Genomic DNA, 23,929 nt, shown 5'->3' with positions numbered 1-23,929 from the left:
GCATCCAGGCAGAGGGATTGATGTCCGAAGAAGAAAAATCTGGGACATGTATGGACCACAAACTCAGTTAGAGGTACCATCTTTATTACGCATGCCTTTGATGTCAGCATGGCTTAGCTCCCAGTGGGGATTGCTGTAATGAATGTGTCTCTTTGTATAGGTCAAGCAGACATGCTGATAGTAAACCTTCACATTAATCTAAGTGCTCTGAAATTAGAGAAGAGAAAAAGAGAGATGAAACTAGACTTTGCAGAACCTTCTGGTTAAACTGAATGAAGGGCGCTGACCTCCAGGCAGAAGTGCTGTCTCTCCCTGAGTCTGTTGGTGCCGTTTGTATCTTGTGTGGGGTGCTCCCGTGCCGACTTAAGGTGGGGGCTGTGCCCCGTGCATTTTGCGAAGTCTTTTCCAAGGTCTCCCAAAGGCCGCTCGTTCAGTCAGCAAGCAGTTAGTACCCTGCTTGCCAGGACTGCGCCAGGGATGGGGACATCTGCAGATGAGCCACAAAGGGCGGTGGCTGTGCCAGGGCTGGGATAGAAGGTATAGAGGGCTGTGGGGACTCAGAGGAGGGGCTTGACCCCACTTGGGCCCTCTGAGAAGGCTTCTTGGAGCACCCCCATGAGCAAGTGGAGGCAGCCAGGTGCCCAGCACGGAAGCGAGATGCCCCCTGGCAGGATCACCTCTGGGCACACAGATGACGTGTAGGGCAGACTGTGCAGTCCCACGTAATTTCTCTCATATCTTTGGGCCAGTCCGCTTTACCCTTGACATTTCCCTTTTTTAGGACTTGAAACAGTCTCACTTTTCTTAATGCCCCTACCCAGAGATAATCACTCTCTTTTATTTAGGGAAATCAATATGTACACATTTACAGTTTTAAAGAATAATACTTGCGACCATGGTGTATACAGAACTTTGGCCCTGGCTGCTTCTGCTCATTTAACATCCCATTCTAGGCATTTTCCGAAGTCTTTGACAGTTATTTGCAAGCATGTTGTTAATAGCTGTATAATGTTCCATTGAATTGTAGGTAACAACAACGCAAGTACAGCTGGCCCTTGAACAACACGGGATTGCATTTTGTGGGCCACTTTTATGAAAATTTTTTTCAATAAATACATTGGAAAATTTTGTTGGAAATTTGTAACGATTTGAAAAAACTTACAGATGAAATGCATAACCTAGAAATATTGAAAAAAATTCAGAAAAAGTTAGATATGTCCTGAATGCATTAAATATACATACATACTAGTCTATTTTACCATTTACCACCATGAAATATACACAAACCCGACTGTGTGTGGTGTCCTTCTCTGTCAAGAGAAACGCCAACTTCAAGATGCAGTATTCAATCATAATTGCATGAAACTAACTGTAGTCCATTCAATGCTACTGTAAAATTTCCTGGTCACTGCTCGTTCCTACTGCAGTGAGCCCAAGTGTTTCAAGTGCCCATTTAAAATGCTGTGTGACACCGATCACCTCCGTGGCACCAGCTCATTCCTCCAGTCAGTTGCATAGCCCAGTGAAAAGTGATCTCTGGTATTTTTCAACGTGTTTGGTGCAATACTGTAAACCTCGAGTAGCACTGCGGGACCCATACACAATGCCACTAGTGATGCTGGAAGTCTCCCAAGAAGCAGAGAAAAGTTATGGCATTAGAAGAAAAGGCTGAGTTCCTTGATATGTAGAAGAAAAGGCTGAGTTCCTTGATATGTTTTACAGATTTCGGTCTGCAGCTGCAGCTGCAGTTGCCCACCATTTCAAGATAAATGAATCCAGTGTAAGGACCGTTGAAAAAAAAAAAAAAAAAAGCAAGAGAGGGAAAGAAATTTGTGAAACTGTCACTGCAGGTACACCAGCAGGCGGGAAAACCTTCACTTTTTGCAAAATACCTTTTCATCTCATATTTAGAATGCAGCTTTGATGTGGTTGCAGGATTGCTACAAGAAAAGCATACATACAGACTCTAATATGATTTGAGAAAAGGCGAAGTCATTATATGACAAAGCAGAAAGAAGGTGAAGGTTCTAAAGCTGGAGAATTTAATGCCAACAGAAGATGATTTGATAGTTTTAAAAAGTGACTTGGGTTTTAAAAATATCTAGATAACAGGAGGAGTAGCTTCAGCTGACCGAGAGGCAGCAGATGAGTTCCCAGACGCCATTAAGAAAATCATCAGAGAGGCCAAGTGTGGTGGCTCATTCCTGTAATCTTAGCACTTTGGGAGCCCAGGGCTGGAGGATCGCTTGAGGCCAGGAGTTCAAGACCAGTCTGGGCAACATAGCAAGACACCCCCCCACCTATCTCTACAAAAAATAAAACTTTATAAAAAGAAAATCATCAAGGAGAAAGGATGTCTGCCTGAACAGGTTTTTAATGCAGATGAAAGTACCCTATTCTGGAAAAAAATGCTGAAAAGGAGAGAAGCCCCAGAATTTAAGGCAGGAAGGGACAGGCTAGCTCTGCTGTTCTGTGCAAATGCAATCAGATCTATGATCAGGACTGCCCTTATCTATAAAGCTGCTAAGCCCAGGTCTTGAAGGGAAAAGAGAAACACCAGCTGCCAGTCGCTTGATTGTACAAGAAGGCCTGGGCAGCAAGAACTGTATTGTGGTTTCATCAAGGCTTTGTCTCTGAAGTCAGGAAGTACCTTGTTAGTAAGGGACTACATTTTAAAGTTCTGTTGATATCGGACAATGCTCCTGGCCACCCAGAACCTCTTGAGTTAACACCAGTGGTGTTGATGTGGTCTGCTTGACCCCAAACACAGTGTCTCTTTTCAGCCTCTAGATCAGAGAGTTACAAGGACCTTTAAGCCTCATTATGCACAGTATTCAATGGAAAGGGTTGGATGCTGTGGAAGAGAACTACAAGAGAATATCATGAAAATCCTGCAAGGATTTTACCATTGAAGACACCGTCATTGCTACAGAAAAGGCCATGAAAGCTACCGAGCCTGAAACAAATTCCCGCCAGAGAAAATGGTGTCCAGATGTTGGCCTGACTTCACAGGATTTATAACAGAGCCAGTCAAGGAAATCATGAAAGAGTTGTGGATATGGCAAAGGTGGGCGATGAAGGGTGTAAGTGTCGTGCCTGACTTCACAGGATTTACAACAGAGCCAGTCAAGGAAATCATGAAAGAGACTGTGGATATGGCAAACAAAGGCAGGAGATGAAGGGTGCAAGATACGGATCTTGAGAAATTCAAGAGCTAATAGACTCCACTCCAGAGGAATTAACTACAGAAGACCTGATGGAGATGAGTGCTGCCAACCCAGCGCCAGATGGTGAGGAAGAATATGTAAAAGAGATAGTGCCAGAAAGCAAATTGACATCAGACAGTATGGCAGAAGGGCCCTGATTATTCCAGACTGCATTTGACTTCTTTTATGCCATAGACTCTTCCGCGATATGCACTGAAACTAAAGGAAATGATGGAAGAAGGATTGGCACTGATAGAAACATTTTTAGAGAAACTAAAAAGTAAAGCAGACAGAAATTATGATGTACTTCATGAAGTTACACTGAATGTGCCTGCCTCTCCCACCTCCTTTCAGTCTCCTCCATGTCTTCTACACCTGAGACAGTGAGACCCGTCCCTTCTCTTCCTCCTCCTCCTCAGCCTGCTTGGTGTGAAGAGGACGGGGATGAAGATCTTTGTGATGGTCAGTCCACTTCCACTCAATGAATAGTAAATTTTCTCTTTCTTATGATTTTCTTTTCTTTTTTTTTTTTTTTGAGAGAGTCTCGCTCTGTCGCCCAGGCTAGAGTGCAGTGGTGTGATCTAGGTTCACTGAAACCTCTGCCTTCCAGGTTCAAGCCGTTCAGCCTCTTGAGTAGCTGGGATTACAGGCGCCCACCACCATGCCCAGCTATTTTTTGTATTTTTGGTAGAGATGGGGTTTCACCATGTTGGCCAGGCTGGTCTCGAACTCCCGACCTCAAGTGATCCACCCACCTCGGCCTCCCAAAGTACTGTGATTACAGGTGTGAACCACTGCAGCCAGCCATGATTTTCTTAATAACATTTTCTCTAGCTTAATTTTAAGGATATAGTATATAATACACGAAATGTGTGATTACAGGTGTGAACCACTGCAGCCAGCCATGATTTTCTTAATAACATTTTCTCTAGCTTAATTTTAAGGATATAGTATATAATACACGAAATGTGTTTTAATCGACCTTTATGTTTATATTATTGATAAGTCTTCTGGTCAACAATAGGCTATGAGTAGTCAGTTTTGGGGGAGTCAGAAGTTATACAAGGGCCAGGTACAGTGGCTCGCACCTGCAATCCTAGCTCTTTGGGAGGCCAAGGTGTGAGGATCACTTGAGTCCAGGAGTGCGAGACCAGCCAGGGCAACGTGGCAAAATCCCGTCTCTACTAAAAAAAAAAAAATTAGCTGGACGTGGTGGCATGCACCTGTAGTCCCAGCTACACGGGAGGCTGAGGTTGGGGGATCACCTGAGTTCGAGAGGTTGAGACTGCGGTGAGCCGAGATTGTGCCACTGTACACCAGCCTGGGCGACGCAAGTGAGACTCTGTCTCCAAAAGTTATACACAGATTCTTAACTGCATCTGTAGGGGTTCAGACCCCCTAACCCCCACTTTGTTCAAGGGCCAGCTGTATAGTAATAAAAACTGACAGTCATCCAGTGCTGTGTGTGGATGCCTTTCTAAAGGTAAATGTATTTTATGTACAGTGACTTACCGTAATCCGCACAACAGCACTGGGAGGTTGATTCTCCTATTATCCCCATTTTACAGGCGAGGAAACCGAGGTACCCTTGGGGAGGTTAGGTCAGCCATGTGTACGGCAAGCAGTGAAGGCAGAATTATTTACTCAGGTCTTCTGTTCTTGACCGTCTGTTTTCAGATTACAAATTACACTACATGAATCTGTGTGTGTAAATCGTAGTCCACTTAAGAAATATTTTTCCTACCTGGACTTTAAAGATTTTCAATACATATTGCCATAATGCTTTTCGAAAAGGTCCTACTTCAGATATACTTCATTTCAGCAAGAATTCTGAGCACTACAAGAGATGCATCCAATGGGAGAAAAAACAGCTGTACACATTTATCACATATTTGAGTGCCCACTACCTGCCAGGCACTCTTAGGTGCTGACGATTCCAGTGACAAAAGCCCCTGCCTTTATGGCCATGGGAAGGGGCTGGGAGGCAGACAACCTGCAGACACACAGCCAGTGTGTGCAGCAGGTTCGAGGGTGGTGGCAGGTGCTGAGGAGGCGGCCGGGGGTGTTGCGGAGTGGCCGCCGTTGGAGAAGAGAACAGGACAGAGGCTGGGCCAGGGTGGGCTACAGACACCAAGATGCCTGGGGGTCTGGGCCTGACAGCACCTCTGTTCCACGCTGTCAGCCAGCCCTGGCCACTAGAGCCATGTGACCGTGGGGTAAAGTGCACTCAAGTCAGTCAGATCTTGGTCAAGAGTAGCTTGCTTCTCCTGGTACTGAGGACAGAGAAATGACTCCCTAATGGGAAAAAAGTCATGAGTAGCCCTCAGGAGCAGTCCTAGGACAGGTTACAGTGGCTCTGTGGGCATGGCCTCACTTTCCCAGGGTGGTGTGGGAGTGGCCTCTCCCTCTGGGTGTGACTAGGTCACAGAGCCTCATCTGCCAGAGGGCAGAATGTTGTTTTATGAAATGAAAAAATGTTGACTTTTCATCATGGAGAATGTCAGGAATATACAAAAGTAGAGAGAGGAACGTAGGTACTCCACGCAGTCACCCAGCCAGCTGCAAGGATTATTCTTTTCTCTATCACTTACCCTCAAGCAGCTCCCACTGTTATTTTGAAACAAATCTCAGGCATATCATTTCATAGAAATAGAAAATAAAAAATAAGTAAGTAGAAAAATATTCCAAAACTATTTTTATGTTTTCTGTTGGCCCCCTTTTTTTTTGAGACCTATCACCCAGGCTGGAATGGTACAGTGACGTGATCTCGGCTCACTGCAGCCTCCGCCTCCCAGGTTCAAGGGATTCTTGTGCCTCAACCTCCCAGGTAGCTGGGACCAGAGGTGCACACCACTACTACGCCTGACTAATTGTACTTTTAGTAGAGACAGGGTTTTGCCATGTTGGCCAGGCTGATCTGGCTTCTGGCCTCAAGTGATCCACCTGCCTCAGCCTCCCAAAGTGCTGGGATTACAGGCATGAGCCACCACGCCCAGCCCCCCTTTTATTTTTTTGGAGACAGGGTCTCACTCTGTTGCCCAGGCTGGAGTACACTGGTGTGATCACAGCTCACTGTGGCGTCAACCTTCTGGACTGAGTGATCCTCCCACCTCAGCCTCCCGAGTAGCTGGGGCCGCAGGTGCACACCACCACACCTGACTAATTTTGTGTTTGTTTTTTGTTGAAACAGGGTCTTCCTGTGTTGCCCAGGCTGGTCTCAAACTCTGGGGCTCAAGTGATCCTCCCACCTCGGCCTCCCACGGGGCTGGGATGACAATGTGAGCTGCTGCGCCAGGCTGGAGTGCTTACTTTTGGTTGTACATTTACTTTTTGCTTTATTTTACAGTGATTGGCAGTTGCTTGTCCACTCATACATTACAGTACATTAGGAAATGTTTTCAAAACCTCAGGTTTGAGGAATGTTGGTAATCTAGCCAGTGCACTGGGGAGGCTCTGCAAATATGTGTGCAGACTATAGACTCTCACACATGTCCCAGAATCGGGCTCTAATCTTGGCTATGAAGTTAATGACCAAAGCTAAAGCAGTAGTGATGTGGTTGATTTCAAAATTCCATGTGTCCCCAGGTGAAAAAGCACCTTTGGATAGGAAATTCAAGCAGCAGTGAGTAGGCCATCTATGTAAGCCCAGACCCTAGGGAAGAGCTGGCTGCTGAGGGTGCCCCTTGGAGAACGGGCAGAAGCTCTACTTGTTTAGCTGAGGTTCCCCAGCAGCCTGCATCAGACCTTTCTGTGGGGTCATCTGACCTGGGGAGACCCTACCCCGAGCACTTAGTCAGGAAAGGCCTGCTGATGAGAGTTCTGTATTCTAATCAAGTGTGTAGGTTTTTTCCTTGTTACCTCCCAACCTTCAGTCTCGGTGCTAAAATAGCCATGTTTATTCTAGTGTTAAATAAATGCCAGGAGTTCTGTCATGCTTTCTGCCTTGGAGGAGCGTGGCCAGAATGAGGGTGGTTCCGCTGACGTGCACATGGTGTTTGTGGATTTTCTAGTGAATGATTTCCTTCCAGCTGTAGTTGAGTGGTTTCCACGAACAGGTACAATCTAGAAAGTCAAAGGCCAAGTGTAGAATATAACTTTTTTTCTTTCTTTCAAAAACCTCATTTGATTGCAAGCAAGGGAGTGTTAAAAAACTAAAAACAAACCACCTGTTTATAACAACAGCCTGGTGGTGATCACAAATTGTCTTAATTGTGTGAACCTGTATATGAAACAGGAATATTGGAATTTGCTCTGTTCAAAATGCCAATTAAAACTTCATAAAAGCCGGGTGTGGTGGCTCACGCCTATAATCCTAGCACTTTGGGAGGCTGAGGTGGGCGCATCACCTGAGGTCAGGAGTTCAAGACCAGCCTGACCAACATGGAGAAACCCCCGTCTCTACTAAAAATACAAAATTAGCCAGGCAAGGTGGCGCATGCCTGTAATCCTAGCTACTCAGGAGGCTGAGGCAGGAGACTCTCTTGAACCAGGGAGGCTGAGGTTGCAGTGAGAAGAGATTGCACCACTGCATGCCAGCATGGGCAACAAGAGCGATACTCCATCTCAAAGAAAAACAATGGCTGGGCATGGTGGCTCATGCCTGTAATCCCAGCACTTTGGGAGGCCAAAGCAGGTAGATCACGAGGTCACGAGATCGAGACCAGCATGATTAACATGGTAAAACCCCATCTGTACTAAAAATACAAAAATTAGCTGGGTGTGGTGGCGGGTGCCTGTAATTCCAGCTACTTGGGAGGCTGAGGCAGGAGAATTGCTTGAACCTGGGAAGCGGAGGTTGCAGTGAGCCGAGATGGCGCCACTGCACTCCAGCCTAGTGACGGAGTGAGACCCCGTCTCAAAAACAACAACAACAAAACAAAACAAACTTCATAAAACAGGTGGGGCTTTGATGTCTAGTGCTGTTGGCAAGATAATATAAAATATGATTATGGTCTTTACTAAATGTCAGTTATGCTTTAATTTATTCACGCCATTTAAAGAGACAGATGGGCAAACTTAAATCTAGAATGAGTGGGAATCAAGAATAAATAGTCCCAAAGGTTTGACATCTCTGTAGATTATACATATACCCTTGAACAATACTATTTTCAGTATTTTAACATCTATGTAAATAGAAGCACATATGCTTATTGAAGAACCAGAGACAGACAAAATTTCAGTTTTAGTTTTTTACTTATCATGTCTGTAAAACATTCTTGTGTTATAGTTTTGCTGTTAGAAAGAATAGCCTTGAAAAGTGAGTGTTCTCAGAATGTCTTCCCCGTTATGATGAGGGAATAACTTCTGTTTACTTGTCTTGGGGACTCATCCTGCCACTGGAAGATTAAGAAGACTTTCAGTGGTTGTGTGGTCTCTCTTCCCCTGTCTCTTTCCGGTTTTTACTGACAGAATTGCTGTTGAAACTGTTGATTTCGGTAATTAATGATGGCCTGCTGATTATCAGAAAGGGTAGGGTGCCTATTTAAAGTTCTTAAATCATAAAAGCAAGCTGTCCTCAGCTTAACTGCAGAATTTGTCAGGATGGTTAGAGTGCCTATTCAGGGGGATCTTAATCACTTTCTGATAGTTTACAAAAGGTAATAGCCTAATGGTAAAGAATTTCGTGTATTTACATATGTAAATTCTCTATTCATAGACTTGGTTTCCTAGTTTGAAAGGCCTGTGAGGTTAGACCCCTGTGTTGTATTATGCACTTAAATCACCTTCAGACCTCTCTGCCTTCCATTCACTTCCTCCGAAGCCATTGCTTGCTCCCATGCGCTGCCAGAGGTGAAACCGTTCCGTGGCCGTCTCTCCTAGAGCTCCTTCTTATGCCTATGGAAAAATCAGCTTTTAAATGATCCAAAGGCGATTAGCACTCAGAAAAGTGCTGTTAGTTTCTCTGGTGATTTCCCTAAAAGTTGCCAGCTTTTCTTGCCCTCTAGGCAGACCTAGGGAGGATACATCGACTTCCCCGCTCTTCCCCGCTCTTAGTCATGCAGCAGGTGAACTGCAGCTCTGCGCTGTGTGACTCCAGAGCCTGTACCCTCCCGCCATGTCCTGCCCACGCAGTAGCTCTACAATGATTCACAAAACATTTTGTCTTGTTTTGTTATTCCTTTAGGAAGATGCAGTCACACCCAATGATAAGACCCTTTTCCCTGATGTTGATTGGCTAATCGGTAACCATTCTGATGAACTCACACCATGGATACCTGTCATTGCAGCCAGGTGAGAAGTGGAGAAGTTATCAGGTGAATGGCTGGGGAATGCTTCATCTGCTAAACAGTGATGGCCAAAAGGGTAGCCACTAGCTGTGTGCAGTTGTCGAGCACTTGAAATGTGGGTAGTTCCAATTTTTGAAATGTTTGCATGTTGTCTATATTGGGTTAAATTTAAAATAAATTCCACCTGTTTTATTTTACCTTTTAAAATATGACTACTGGAAAATATAAAATTACTGAGATTGTTCACATTATATCTCTATTGGCCAGCACTGATTGGCACTGTGATTACTTCTACGGTATTTATATCCGGTGTCAAAAGAGGTGTCCTTTTTGGAAGTTTTTTTCTGAAAACATGAGGCTTTGCCTTTAAAGGGGAAATCTACCCATCGATAGACCCTCTGCAGCCACAGTTGCCTCTGCATGGGGAGCTGTGTGTGTCCGAGAGACCTGGTCACAAAGCAGGTTGTGCTGCTCCTCGTTGACGTTTCCTTGCTGAATCTCCTTATCTCAGATTCTTCTGAGCTGTTTACATTCTCAAGGAGTAACTAGGTTAAAGATCAGGTCTTCACTCAGGCTTGGTTGTACTTCCTTCTAACAGTTCCTATTAAAAGCTGACATCTTAAAGTACTTCAAGAAGTTTTAGATGACACTTGATAACAGTAACTGTGAAAAAGATCATTTTTATAAAAGTAATTAGATTCATATTTTATTGAAAAGATATACTGTGTTGCCTTATTTCTGGAAATTAACTTGGGGAAGGCTGTAATTAATCTTTTAATATGAAAAACAATATTACATAGCCACAAAGAAAAGGAAATCATGTCCTTTGCAGCAACATGGGGTGCAGCTGGAGGCCGTTATCCTCAGTAAACTATTGCAGAAACCAAAAACCAAATGCCGCATGTTCTCACTGATAAGTGGGAGCTAAACATTGAGTACACAAGGACATCAAGATGGCAGCAGTAGACACTGGGGACTGCTGGAGTGGGGAGTGAGGCAGAGGGCAGAGGTTGAAAAACCCCCTGGTGGTTACTATGTTCACTGCTTGGGTCATGGGATCTGTCTTACCCCAAACCTCAGCATCTTGCAGTACGCCCATGCCACAAACCTGCACACATACCCCCTGAAGCTGAAATAAAAGTGGACATTATATACAAAAAAAAAGAAACAATATTGGCCAGGAATATCACTTCCCTATTTTGCCCTGATACGTGATTGCCATGTGGCTTTGTGCCGAATTTCCTTGACTGTGTCTGCTCAGGATGCTTGACGCTGTGGTTGTTGGTTCTTTTTGAAGGTCTTCCTACAATTGCCGCTTCTTTGTCCTCCCCTGCTGCTTCTTTGACTTTGTTGGAAGATACTCCCGGAGGCAGAGTAAGAAGACTCAGTACCGGGAATACCTTGACTTCATTAAAGAAGTGGGCTTCACCTGTGGGTTTCACGTGGAAGAAGACTGCCTCAGGATTCCTTCAACCAAAAGAGTATGTCTGATTCTCATGTTGTTCTTGGCGGTGTGTCGGCGTTCAGATGGAGAGCTCAGGGCTCTGTCACAGAGCCATGAACCACGCTGTAACATTCAAAATGTTCCCAGACGTGCCGGTGCTGATTTCTGTGCCTCTGTCACTGACGAGGCCCAGAGGCTTGTTCTGTCCCATGGTGCCCTCCTTAAAGGCACCCTGGTGCTCCCTCCTCCAGGCCTGCAGGAGCCCTCGCCAAGCCCTCTTTGCCTCTCCAGAAGCTCTGAGTGGCCCCAGGGGACCTGCCCAGAGGAGGCCTCAGTGTGGCCTGTGGCTGAACTCCCTGTGGAAATTTCCTGCTCCTTCAAGTCGCAAATAATTGGCTGCGATTGAAGTGTGTTTCAGAAGTTCACAATGATTTCCCATTTTCTCATTAAAGGCCTAGTTCATTCAGATTCACCTGAAATGTCATTTGGGCAGAAGTTGGCCCGGGGGCTTTCTGTGAGCAGTGGGACTGTGCCTCTGACCTTTGTGTGGACAGGGCAGACTTATGCCCTCTTGCCGCTCCGAGGGCTTGACCTTTTGAAAGTACCATGGAAGTGTTTACAGCAGCTCACCTCAGTCTCTGGTAACTTTATTTGACAAGACTCTGTGGCTGGCAGACAGTGTGCTTTTAAAAAATAACCCCGTCGTGTCCAGGCCACCGAATTTGATGGCTGCCTTAGCAAGAAAGGGCCTGGCTGATCTGAGCGAAGCCTCGGCTCTGCTGCTGCCCATGGTACACTCGGGCTGATCGCGGAGCTCCGCAAGCCCATCCTCATCTGTGAGACCAGGAGGAGGCTGCCCGGGGCTCTGTGGGGGCTGGACAGGATGATGTCTTCAGAGCCCACGGTGGGGAGGGCATGTCGTGGGCATTTGCTGGCCAGCTGCAGTCATAGCCATGCACCAGGAGCAGCGTTGGCTGGTGGCACAGGCCTCAGGGCCGCTGGCGCTGTCACTGCCCTGCTGCCGTGGGAAGTTACCCTGGGACTTGCTGCTGAGCCGTCCCGTCATCCTCTCAGTGTCCTCGTTTTTGGCAAGTCTTGGTCTTCTGAGGTCAGAATTGATTTGGGGAAACTGCTAAAGTTTGGGTCCTCTAGGCAGGTCTGAGGAGCCTGTGGCTTTGATTTTTGCACTTGCTGCCCCATTACTAATTGGTAGAGACCGTGGACTGTCGCTTCATCTCTCTGAGCTTCAGTTTTCTTATCACTGGCAGGTTTGGGGATCGAATGTAAGAGTGGATGTGAACGTACTTTGTCATTTTTAAAGCAGTTCACACACAGCACATTTCTGGTGGCGACTGGGTGTGTGACAGGCACTGAGAATTTAAAATCCCGCTGGAAGAGCTGGGTAGCAGAGATGTGGCTGTCACGTAGCGAGGAGGTCGGCTTCCTTATCACCTGCGCCTGGCCTTGTAGTTGATGCCTGGAGAGGAAGCCCAGAAATGAGGCGCCCTTGCTGGGGCTGGGCAGGGCCTGGTTGTCCGGAGGGGACTGTCTGAAGGGCACCCTCCATCGGGGTGTGCCGCAAAGGGAGGCAAGCACGCATGGAGCACCTCTATGGCTCCAGGCCCTCAGCGCAGCCCCTGTGTGCACTCGCTGGCTCTGGCAAGGTGGGGACAAAGCTGCCTCCCTTCCCAGCCCCTGGGGCACTCTGCAACTCTGCAGTGTTACCATCAGCATGTGCCCCTGCCGGGCGGCTGAGGGGTGGAATGAGGGGCAGCAGCAGGAAACTAGGACGGTGCGGCTGCCGGGCCCAGGAGTGTGGATTCTGAGTTTAGGCGCCTTTGTTAGATCTTGTGAAGGTCCAAGTGATGAGAGGGAACCATGGGCTCTTACTGTTTTTTTAATTTTTAAGTTACTTATATTGGTGTCAGTTTTTATTGTTTTTTTATTTATTTATTTTGAGATGGAGTTTTTGCTCTTGTCACCCAGGCTAGAGTGTGTTGGCACAATCTTGGCTCACTGGCCTCTGCCTTCTGGGTTCAAGTGATTCTCCTGCGTCAGCTTCCTGAGTAGCTGGGACTACAGGTGAGGGCCACCACGCCCGGCTAATGTTTGTATTTGTAGTAGAGACGGGATTTTGCCATGTTGGCCAGGCTGGTCTGAAACTCAAGTGATCTGCCTGCCTTGGGCTCCCAAAATGCTAGGATTATAGGAGTGAGCCACTGTACCTGGCTGGTGTCAGTTTTTTAAATCAGGATTTTTTCATGATAGACGTTTAAAACTTGTGATTTGTACTCCAGGATGAGAGAATTCCATGCAGAACGTTGAAATAGACTAGCCAGCTAAAATACTTGCTTTGCTCTTTTCAAACGCAGGTCTGTCTTGTTGGGAAATCCAGAACATACCCTTCCTCCAGAGAAGCTTCTGTGGATGAAAAGAGGACTCAGTACATTAAGAGCAGGCGGGGCTGCCCTGTAAGCCCACCTGGCCGGGAGCTTTCCCCTTCTCCACCCTGGGTTGCTGCTGGCAGTGCTGGTCACTGTGACGGTCAGCAAGCTCTGGACGCCAGGGTTGGGTGTGTAGCCAGGGCCTGGGCCGCTGAGCGTGGAGCAGGGCCCCAGGCTGAAGGACCCTGGCTACCTGGATTTCATCCCAGAGAGAAGGCTGAGCGCGTGAGGAACTGTGCCGCCCTGCCGCAAGATTTTATTGACCAAGTGGTTTTGCAAGTAGCGAATTTATTGTTAGGTGGAAAGCAATTAAACACAAGAAGTTCTCGAAATGGGAGTTTGAAGACCTGGAACGGGGGAGGTAAGCTGTCCACCACCTTAGGGAGGGGCTAGCACGCTCCCAGGCTTGAGGGCAGGAATTCACGTCTTCATAACCGACATGAAATGGTGTGGCCCTGTGACTACACACACTTTGAAAAAGCCATTGATGGTGGGCGAATAGGCTCTCTTCAAGCAAATTCTTTAAAATTTTCCAAATAGTTCTTATAAACATAAAGGACTTTGTTATTTCCAGGGAGGAAGGCCAAGGCCAGGCCAGGGAGTGACAGTTTGGACCCTTAATTAACTTTTACCAAACATGCAGGTTTAGGGGCTAGAACTACTCATTTTCAATCTAGAAATTATCCAAAGAGAAAACAGGTTACTGAGTGCAAGCAAAATGCACTGTCCCCTTGAGTATGTGGTAAGATTTGGAGCTGTTGTGATTCGATAATTTAATTCTCTTTGAAATCCCCAAAACACAACAATCAGCCATGGCAAAAGGAGAAAATTACATCGATTGTTCTCATGGGGTGAGTGGTGTGCTGAAATTATGTTCTCAGGTGACTGGTGTGTTGAAATTAAGGCCATTCAGAGAGCCAGCCAGGGCTGTAAGGACCTCGCCTCCTTCCGGGCAGGGATGCTTCTTGGCCGCCAGAGGGTGGTGTAGAGCTGCAGCCGGAGCCTGGCTTCTCTTGCAGTTTTGGGAACTGGAGAAGAGCACGGAGCCCCATCCCCTCCCAGCCCCTCTGTCGGTGACTCCTGCCTGGCTGCCCATTTGAGGGAAACCCTTCCTCTCCAGGCCTTGCTTTCCTCACCTGTGAATTTTGGGACAAAATCATGCCCGTTTCCTTCTTCATCCTTTGTCCTCTTGCACCATGTGTATGTGGGATGGGGCCAGGCCATGGAGCACAGAGGGCCCCTCCAGAAATCATTCGAACCTGACGGTACCTGGTCAGCAGAGCCTCTAGCCATCTGGTGAGAGCGGCCCTGGCTCAGTGGCTGATGGGGCCGACTAGCTGCTTGCAAACCACCAGGCACCGTGGGGTCTCTGGGTTGGCCCTGCTGACTAAAGGCACCCTGCTGTGGTGGGGCTGGAGCACAGAGGAAGAAAGCTGAGGCTGGCAGAGAGTGGAGCCCACCACAGGCAGCTGGGCCCCGGAGCCCCAGGGACATCAGTGTGGTCTGAAAGTTCCCACGTGCAGTAAACAGTGACAGTTCTTGAGTGCAGTTTGACCTTTAAATTCCCACGAGATGACGGGCACACAGGCGTCAGCTGTGCCTGGGATGGACAGCTTTCTGTGGGTGAGGAGGAAGGAGGAACAGACCTGGAGATGGAGAGCAGGGATGGCTGAGCGGTGGGCTCAGTCCTGCCTGCCCCTTGGAACCTGGGAACCAGGGCGCCTAACAGGCCCCGGACCCCCGTCTCCTCCAGATGGGTGTCCATGGGTCTGGGGCTTGTTAGGGGCTCTCCATGTGGCCTTGCTGTGAGAAGGGAGGAGCCGTGCCCTCGGCCTCTCAGCCCACTGCCTCCCTCCCGCCCACAGGCGGCCTTCAGGGCCTTTGGTCGCCCCACCCAGCCTGTCCTCAGGCAGGCACCTCTGCGTTTCCGTGCCTGTGGGCCATGTGTGGCTCTGTCTCCAGGACCTCACCCATCCTAGCTTGGCGTCTGTCCCTGTGGGACATTGCTGAGAAATAGGGTAGGAAAGGGCCCTGCCCTCAAGAGGCTCCAAGTCCTGCCTGGCTAGGAGTCAAGACTGCACACGTCAAAGGATGAGTAACAAAGAGGCCGGATGTGCCAGGCCCGGAGGCACCCACGGCTGCTAGTGTGAGATTCCCCGTTATGGAGTCCATGCTGGGCCAGAGCCCGGGGGACAGGGAAGGCTGACTGGGACAATATGTTATCTTTTTTAAAACACTCCCACTCCTCTCAGAATGGATTTGAGACAGCCGAGAGGTGGACTCAGAAGGTTGGCCAGGCTGGGTGGGCAGGATTCTCGCAGCAGCTGCAACAGCGGCTGCCCGCACCAGGCTCCTGGGTCAGCAGTGTGGTGCCCTGATCCGTGGGCGTCCGACAGGCTCAGCTGCATGCAGACAGGCGCCGTCTCCTCCGCTCTCCTGCAGCTTGGGAGGGTGCGGGTAAGACGTGAAGTGCAGCACCTGGCAGATAGGAAGTTCCTGGCACATACATGCAGGAAAACCAGCTTTCATTCATATCCAATTTGATGTTTCGGTAATAAATGACTTTATTGTCACCAGGTTTTCTGATTAGAGCATTTTGAAATACATGCAGGCTCTCAAAGCAGAAATTCGAATGGGAAAGAGACCATCACTGTGGTATCTGTGCTGTTCCTTTTTTAGCGCCTAGCGTGGCCTTGCTGGCCACCCTAGAGCCGGTAGCGCCAGGCTGGCTGCTCCGTGGTTGGAGCAGCCACTAGGAAGGTTCGGGCCCCAGGCTTGCCAGCTTGGCCTTCCTTCTTCCGTCAGAAACCCTGGCCCCAAACAGCCACCCCCCTTCATGGGTCACCAGCAAGAAGAGCTTGAGGTGACCACCCAGAGCAGGCAGCATCACCTGACGCCTGGCCCCGTGCGGGCGTGGGGCATGTGTGGGGCTGCGCCTTCTCAGGCTGCGCCACCTCAGCTGGGTGGAGACACTGCGGCCGTCACGGTCTGGCTGCGGTGTGGTGTGGGTTAGGTGAGATGGAATCGTGGTCCTTCGTGCTGGAGTGCATAAAGCGTGTGAGTATGGAACCGAAATTGACTGTTTCTGCCTGTGTGACAGGTTTGTAATATTTTGTTGTTGTTTTGGGGGAAAACCCGTTTTTCTACAGAGAGCCTGTCTCTGGCAGAAGTAGCCAATGAGCTGGACACGGAGACCCTGCGGAGGCTGAAGCGGGAGTGTGGGGGCCTGCAGACGCTGCTCCGGAACAGCCACCAGGTGTTCCGAGGTACGGAGTCCGCCTCTCCCCCGCCGTTCTTTCCTTCTTTTTCCCCCTTTTTTCAGTTAAATAATGTTTTATTTTAGAGTGGTTTAGACTCACAGAAGAATCTGGCAGAAGCACCAAGTTCCGCGGTGCCCCACCCAGCTCTGACATGGGTGGCATTTGACCTCAGGGTGGGACGTGGGTCACCCCGTTCCCTCCTTGCTCCTCTGGACCTCGTCCCATGCGATGTCCCCAGGCTGGTCTCCTGCTATGCTGTGCTTGCTGACACCTCAGCTCCACTTGCTTCACGCAGGACAGCAAGTCGGGCAGCCGCTGGCCGGGCCACCGTTGGCTGGGGGTCATTGTTTGGCGTCATCTTTAGCTGCTGCAAACTGGAAGCATCCCGAGCCACAGAGCCAGGGTGGGGAGTGGGAAGAGTGAGCTCTGCCCCACAGGCAGAGGCCTGGACTCCTGTGGCCCTCACCCCGCGGGCCTGGGCAGGGGGAAGTCCTGGTACCCAGCTCCCCGCTCCCCAACGCCCTGTGACTCCAGGACTGCCAGGGTATGGGGAGGCAGGAGGGCCCTCCACCCGCTTGTCCATTCACTCAGCCCGCAAAGCAAAGCAGACACATCCCTGGCCTGCTGGAGGCGGTGGTGCAGTGAGGGAGGGGGAGATGTAGCAGGTGCTCACCCAGGTGCCGGCGGTGTACACAGTTCCATCATCTGCAGCTTCCAGGTGTGCACAGAGGGGGCAGGAACACGGCAGGGAGCCACGGTTTACCAGCGCCAGTGGCTGGGGAGTTTGCCATAACTTGCTTTGTGGAGCTTTTTTTTTTTTTCCTCTTTCTGTAAGTATTTTAAAGCAAATTCTAGCTAGCACGCTATTTCACCCCTAAGTACTTCCACGTGCATCTTTAAGAATAGTAGGTGTCTTGTGTCACCACCATGCCCTAAGCACACATTTCTGTGAGTTGTGATGTGCAGGGAGAACTGGCCTGGCCCGAGTGGGCTCAGGAGGGCTTTACTTAGGAAATGACACTTGAGCTGGGCCTGGAAGGAAAAGAGGAGTCAGGAACAGAGAACAGCTTTAAGCAGAGCGAACAGCATTTGCGAAGAGCCAGGGTTGGGAGGAGTAAGAGTGGGAGCTGGTCGGGTTACAGCCGCCATGACCAGGAGAAGGACTGGGCCTCTGACTGATGGGTAGGGAAGACACCGAAGTCACAGTGGGAAGGAGTGGCCTGGCTCACACCCTAGCTTCTGGGTCCCCTGCCCGTGAGGCAGCCGTGGGGGTCAGGTGCAGTGCAGTATCTGGCTCTGTGGGTGTGTGAGAGAGCACAGGTGTGCGTGCCATGCCTCATGTGTACACAAGAGCGCAAGCGGGTGGGTTTGTGCGCACACACACACACACTGCCTTTGTGTGCCTGCCTGCTCCTGGAGAGCTGAACTTGGCTTTCAGCTAAACTGGCCTCTCTAGGTGAGAGCTGCTGTTGGGTGGGGGGCCCATGAGCATGGTTGGAGCCTCTGTTTCCCGGGGCAGGCGCAGAAGCGTGTCCCTGAGGCTGCCTCCAGAGTAGACACTGGGCCTGCAGTGCTGGCTGGGCTGGGCCGCTGCCTGGAGTCTGCTCTTCCTTGCATAGAGCTTTAGGCAGTCAGAATACTTCCCACCTCCACGGGGCCTCTTTCTGTCTTTCCCAACACTTGTTTTTGTTGGTTTCCTGAAATACTGTCTTTTTCACCCACGATGAGTCTACTTGTATGTCAGTGTTTTTCTGTGCAGGTCACCCTGGGGGGCAAACCTGTTTTTTGGAAACGCTTCTGAGTAGGAGGCCTGGGGATTGGGTTCCAAATAAACATTCTCCTCCAGTCATGCTAAAACTATGCTCTGAAGCTGGGTCTTATCTCTGTATGAGGTTTAGGTTTTGTTGTAAGCTAACGTGGCTAGTCTCAGAAAATGTTTATGAGAGTGAGGAATTGGAAATGTTTCCAGATGGCTTCAGGTCAGCCAGCCCTGAGCATGACCTATGAGGGCCATAAGGGCCAGCCCTGCCTCTGTCCCTGTCCCTTCCTGAGGCCACCAAGGGGCGGCGCGCTCCATCCATGCTGGCTGGTATGGAGCTTGGCACCGTGCTGCTGGGTACATGCGGGGCCTCATCTCATCCTGCACTCATGGCAGAGCAGGCGTTTCCTCCTTGAACATGCAGACAAGTCTCAGAGAGGTCAGCGCGCCGGCCTGAAGTCTCCCAGTGAGTGGAGAGGCCACGCCACAGTCCAGGCCAGGTCTGACCCAGCACTGGCACCCCTGAGCCTATGGCATCATCCGAGGACTCTAATCCTCAACCCGTTCCTCAGAGCAACTTGGTGAAAGGGAGTGTCTGCTGTCAGAAGCAGTGGTGGAGATGGCGGTTCCTGTCCTGAGTTAGAGTCCCAGAGGATGCGCACAGTAAGGAGGGAGGAAGTGGCAGGAACTTGGGTCGAGCAGACTGTGGCCCTGTGGTTCCATTTCAAAATGAGGAGCACATTTCCAGAAGAGGAGAGTCTTTCTAGCTGTTGATTGTCTTTCTAGCTGGCTGGAGCGAGTGCCCCTGGAAGGCCGCCCCTTCTGGCACCTGGCCAGATGGGGGTTCAGGTGTTAAGAGGGGCGGCCAGGAGCTACCTGCCATGCCCAGGGTTGTAGACACGGGGAGTGGGTCAGCGAGGCTGGGCCAGCCTGGAGCCTGCCTGCGCCGTTCAGGAGCCTCATCTCTATCATCAGCACCCGCTCCTCAGTCCTTAGACACCCTGCAGGTCCTGCTTCCAAAACATGGCTGAGTGTGCTCTTAACTCTGGAGCTGCGTGGGAGGGCCTGCCGCCAGCTGGCCTGTCACGTTGCGGTGGGGAAGGGGGTGCCAAGGCTGGCTCTGAGGGTGGGAATCTGTGCTCAGCCTTTGGCCTCAGTGATCCCCACCCACCATTCTCTTGACAGGTCAGGGCGTCAGGCCAGAGGCCCCTCTGTTTGGGATCATATGCCCCATGGGGAGTTGGGGAGAAGCTCTGGCCCCTGGGGCTCCACTTGAGCACCCTTTAGGGGGTTCCAGATCCCTCAGTCACCAGGATGTGCCCTTCTGTGCTGCGCCAGGAGGTGCTGTGCCAGGAGGTGCTGCTGTGGGGACATGGGCAGAGTGTCGTGGGACTGCCTTAATGGGAGTCTTCAGGTTAAGAAACCTCAGCTCCGATGTTGGGAGGCGAGACAGAGAGGCGGCCGTGGGAGGGCAAACGGGGTCAGGCCTGGCCTTGGCGGTGCTTCCAGCCAGGCTGTGAGGGTGAGCCCCCAGCTGTGTCCCTGGACGCAGCGAGGCGCCGCTCTCTGGGCTCATTTCTCTAGCTTCAGGGGAAACTATTTGTAAAGTATCAGTCTGTCAAAAGCACACAGGCTCGTTATTGCCACACACAAGGTGATTTGAAGGCAGAATTCAAGCTCTAATTCCTACACTTTCAAGTTCTCGTTGGAAGTCGGTGAGCCAGACTTCCTCACTGAAGCTCCTTTATTCCCCCGAGCCTTCTGTCGCGAGCGGTTTCCTAGCTTCCAGCGAGAACCAGGAAGGAGGTGGTTGCTTTGGCCACGTTTCATGGGGAGTTGTTGGCTTCCCACAAGGAAACGGTCAAATGGGAGCGTAGGTGGGTATCTCGGCCCAATTTGGGTGGCGGGGTCAGGAGGCGGCCTAGAGGAGGCCCGTGAGGCCTGGCACCCAGGTGACGAGTGGGCCCACAGCAGCCCTCTCCTGGCCCCACCCCATTCTGATGTCCCTCCAGCTCCCCAGTTTGGAGATCAGCCCTGGCCATTGGGTTGCAATGGCACTTCCAGAGGGGGTATCTAAACCACTGCACATAGGCAGGTCCCCCTTCGTGTTCCTGTTCCAGAGCTCCTTGGCCTCTGTTACTCCACACTTGCACCTGGAGGGGCTCCGGTTGGGAGGCGCATGTAAACCCAGTGCACCAGGACCGCACCAAGGAGTGGAGGCTACCCTGCACCAGCTCCGTCCTTAGACTGCGTGGAGGGAACTGCGCCTTGCCGCTCTTTCTGCCTGCAATGCTGACACAGTCCTCAGAGGTCGGGGCTGCAGCACAGATGTTTTCTCGTGTTTCGGCTCTCACACCATGGTCCCTCCTTCCTTCACTCAAGTGATCCTTCTAAAATGGTGGCTCTGCAGGACCTGCCTCTCAGCCAGAGGGAAGGTCGGTGGCCTCAATGATGAAGCCACATGGGACCCAGCTCTGTCCTCTGCCCTCCCCTCTGGCTGTCCCTTGAATGTGGCCAGTCCTGATGCAGTCTGTCCTGGGACACTCGGGTTTGCTGCTTCTCTGCCTAAAATGCTCTTCCTGGGTCTGCGCGGGGCTGCCGCTCACCTCCCGCAGGGCTCACCTTCCCCGGCCTTACCTGAAGACACATCCCATACCTCAGTCACTCCCACTGGAGGCAGACTCACTGGGACCAGCAGGAACTCTAGGCTGGGTTCCGGTTGTATCCCTGACCCTGGATTGGCACCTCGCGTGGCGTGGGAGCTAAACAGAGGCTGGTGAATGAAGGCACTTTCAGGTTTACTTCTCAGTGTGTCTTCTCTGTTCTAAACCACAGTTGTGAATGGGAGAGTTCACATCCGCGACTGGCGAGAGGAGACGCCGTGGAAGACAAAGCAGCCGGAAGCGAAGCGGAGACTGCTCTCCGAAGCCTGCAAAACCCGCCTCTGCTGGTTCTTCACGCATCACCCTGATGGCTGTGCTCTGTCCACGGACTGCTGCCCATTTGCCCACGGGCCTGCGGAGCTGCGGCCACCCCGGACCACCCCAAGGAAGAAGATTTCATGAGCTGCGTCCTTGCCAGCGGAGGCCTGGTCGGGGAGGCCAAACCAAGGAGAGCTTCCCCAGCAGTCCTCAGTGCTGTGGTCTCTGCTCTGGCTGTGTTTCAGCCAACCTCCTCCCAGCTTTCTCCAGATCCTCACAGTGGTGAGCCATATTTCAAAAACATCACACGCCAGAGAAGCCACAGTTACTGGGAAGCCCCCAGCTGGGTGCCTGGCTTGTTTCTGATGCAGCCACTTGAAACGTGCACAGCATCTTCATATCATAAAGATCGTGCACGGATCCTTACAGTGTCTCCTGGGGGAGAGCGACTGAGGCTGCCTCACACAGGCCCTTCCCAGGGTGCTGTCCGACGCCTGCCCCACCATGTCCACATCTGTGAAGAGGATGCGGCTCCTCGAGAAGTAAGACCGTATTTGCCAGCGTTTCTCACCACACTGGAGAGCAGCCGCTCTGGAGCAGGGATCTGCCAGATTGGTATTTTTAAAAAAGGTGTTAGGCTTGCTATGTTGAGGTTGTTTTTAGAGTTACAGAGAATAAAAACACTCATAATTTCCTCACATGGGCCACTCTAAGCGGCATGAAAAAAGAATCCTAAGTGAATTGTTGACAGGGCTTTAAAAATGTAAATATCACAGATGACAGAAAGGTAAGACCTACACCTTCCTCCCTCCTCCACGAGACCCTCTCCCCAGAAATACTGCAGCAGTCCTTTTTAGTCCTTCCAGAAAAAAATCCTGATTTGTTTCTCTTTTATTTTTATGAAGTGATAGGGTCTTGATCTCTCGCCCAGGCTGGAGTGCAGTGGCAAGATCATAGCTCACTGCAGCTTTGAATTCCTGGGCTCAAGCCATCCTTCTGCCTCTGCCTGTCATCAGCCTGTCAAGTGACTGGGACTGTAGATGCACGCCACCATGCCTGGCCAACTTGTAAAATTTTAGAGGCGGGGTCTCGCTATGTTGCCCAGGCTGGCCTTGAACTCTTGGGCTCAAGCAGTCCTTCCACCTCAGCCTCCCAAAGTGCTGGCATGACAGCCGCGAGCCATGGCATTTGACCCCCGATGTTTCTATTTAAAGTTATTTCTATGGTTTTATACAAAAGGTTACGTGCAGTCCACACTGTTCTGCCATTGACTTTCTGCAGTGTACCCTGGTGCCTCTCCGTTGGGTATATCCGCCTGGTTATTGGCAGCAGCCGTGTGGCATTCCGTGGCAGCGCTGCACTCATCACTCCTGAGCAGTGAGAAGAAACGGGCATCTTCTCTGAAGGCACCTCAGCTCTGCAGTACCACGGGGCGGCGCTCCCACGGGCCCAGACCCTGCCCTCTGAGTTCCAAGTCAGTCCCAGAGCACAGATCCCAGGCTGAGGATGTGCCAGGAGGTGCCTGGCCCTGGAAGGGTCCACCCTTCGTCTTACTGGGAGACTGGCGCTCTGTGGCCCTTTGGGGCAGGCCCCAGTTGGTCGAGCAGCTGCAGCTCTGAATATTGAGGCACAAGGGAGCTCTGCTGAGACCTCTGGGGTCCCCACGCTGGGAAGTTCTCCCTGCAGGGGACACCTGGTGTAGAAGCCCTGAGGGAGCAGCCGGGAGCCCAGCACTGAGGGTGGTGGAGCAGGAAGATGGAAAGAACTCTCTTCCCAAAGATGAGCCACAGAGCAGCATCCCTTCCCCAGCCCCTGCATTAGGCCGTGAGGCATCTTCCTGCCAAACTGCACCAGGGCTTTCAGGTTTTGTTGCTCAGCACATCCAGGGTCACGCACTTCAGGACAAGCCACCTGATGCCCCTTGGCCCCCCAGCCCTGCAGCCTCGCTGGAGCTCTCCCTGCAGCAGGAAGGGCGGAGCCCAACCACAGAGGGGCTTGGGGCGACATCAAGGGTTGGCAGAGCAGGGAGTGCAGGGAGCCCGGCCCAGAGGAGCAGCCCTGCCACCACCTCCTGGAAGGGGCACACCTCCTGAGCTAAGCCCAGGATGCCACCCAAGCCTCGGGGCCTCCCAAGGTGTCCCCCATGCCAGAGTGTGTGGTGTCTGTCAGGCCCAGGATAGCTCCAGGTGGTTGGACTCCCATTTCCTCTCCCCTTCCCAGGTCTTTCCCAAGCCCAGAGCCAGTGCTTTAATTTTCCAGTGTGAGGAGACAAGAGAGTGGCCACAGAGCCTGGTTCTGCACTCAGTGCTGCTGGACTCCAAACTTGGCTCCGGCACTGCAGTCCTGGTGAGGGTGGTGGCCCTGGGGAAGATGAGCTCCCCAACACTTGGTACGGCAGTTTCCAGTCATAAGCCGCAAGGACACAGTCTCAAAGGAGCATCAGATGGGGCTGGGGGCATGTGGGGTGGCCCTGGCTCTCCCGGGTGGGGTCCTGCCAGGCCAAGAGCTATGCTAAGTGGGGCCCACCATGGCCATAGGCCCCTCTGTGTCACCTGGCATAATCAGCTGGTAGAAACAGCCTTTGGGGACCACATCACCTGACCTGATCTCCGGTTGCCAGGTACCGTTTCTTACTGCCCCCCAGCACCACTGTGCCCCTGTCCACAGA

The 23,929-nt window shown here is 51.1% G+C and overlaps 1 protein-coding gene across 3 annotated transcripts in view; it reads left to right on the top strand.

Moving 5' to 3' along the window:
* TRMT44 (tRNA methyltransferase 44 homolog) overlaps nucleotides 1–21,959 on the top strand; it is a 35,973-nt gene extending 14,014 nt beyond the window's left edge. For 2 of the 3 annotated variants that reach the window (XM_024246521.3, XM_024246522.3), the window contains exons 6-11: nucleotides 2–73; nucleotides 9,331–9,437; nucleotides 10,731–10,914; nucleotides 13,250–13,682; nucleotides 16,471–16,587; nucleotides 21,176–21,959. In XM_024246521.3, coding sequence (XP_024102289.3) covers nucleotides 2–73; nucleotides 9,331–9,437; nucleotides 10,731–10,914; nucleotides 13,250–13,682; nucleotides 16,471–16,587; nucleotides 21,176–21,405 — 1,143 coding nt within the window. In that variant the 3' untranslated portion in view covers nucleotides 21,406–21,959. The other variant, XM_054553661.2, reaches the window with a different exon arrangement.
* The last annotated feature ends 1,970 nt before the right edge of the window (nucleotides 21,960–23,929 follow it).

This window comes from Pongo abelii, chromosome 3, assembly GCF_028885655.2.
Source record: "Pongo abelii isolate AG06213 chromosome 3, NHGRI_mPonAbe1-v2.0_pri, whole genome shotgun sequence".
NCBI classification, from domain to species: Eukaryota; Metazoa; Chordata; class Mammalia; order Primates; family Hominidae; genus Pongo; species Pongo abelii.
Note: the sequence above shows the minus strand (reverse complement) of the source record. Positions and strands in the feature narration are given on the sequence as shown.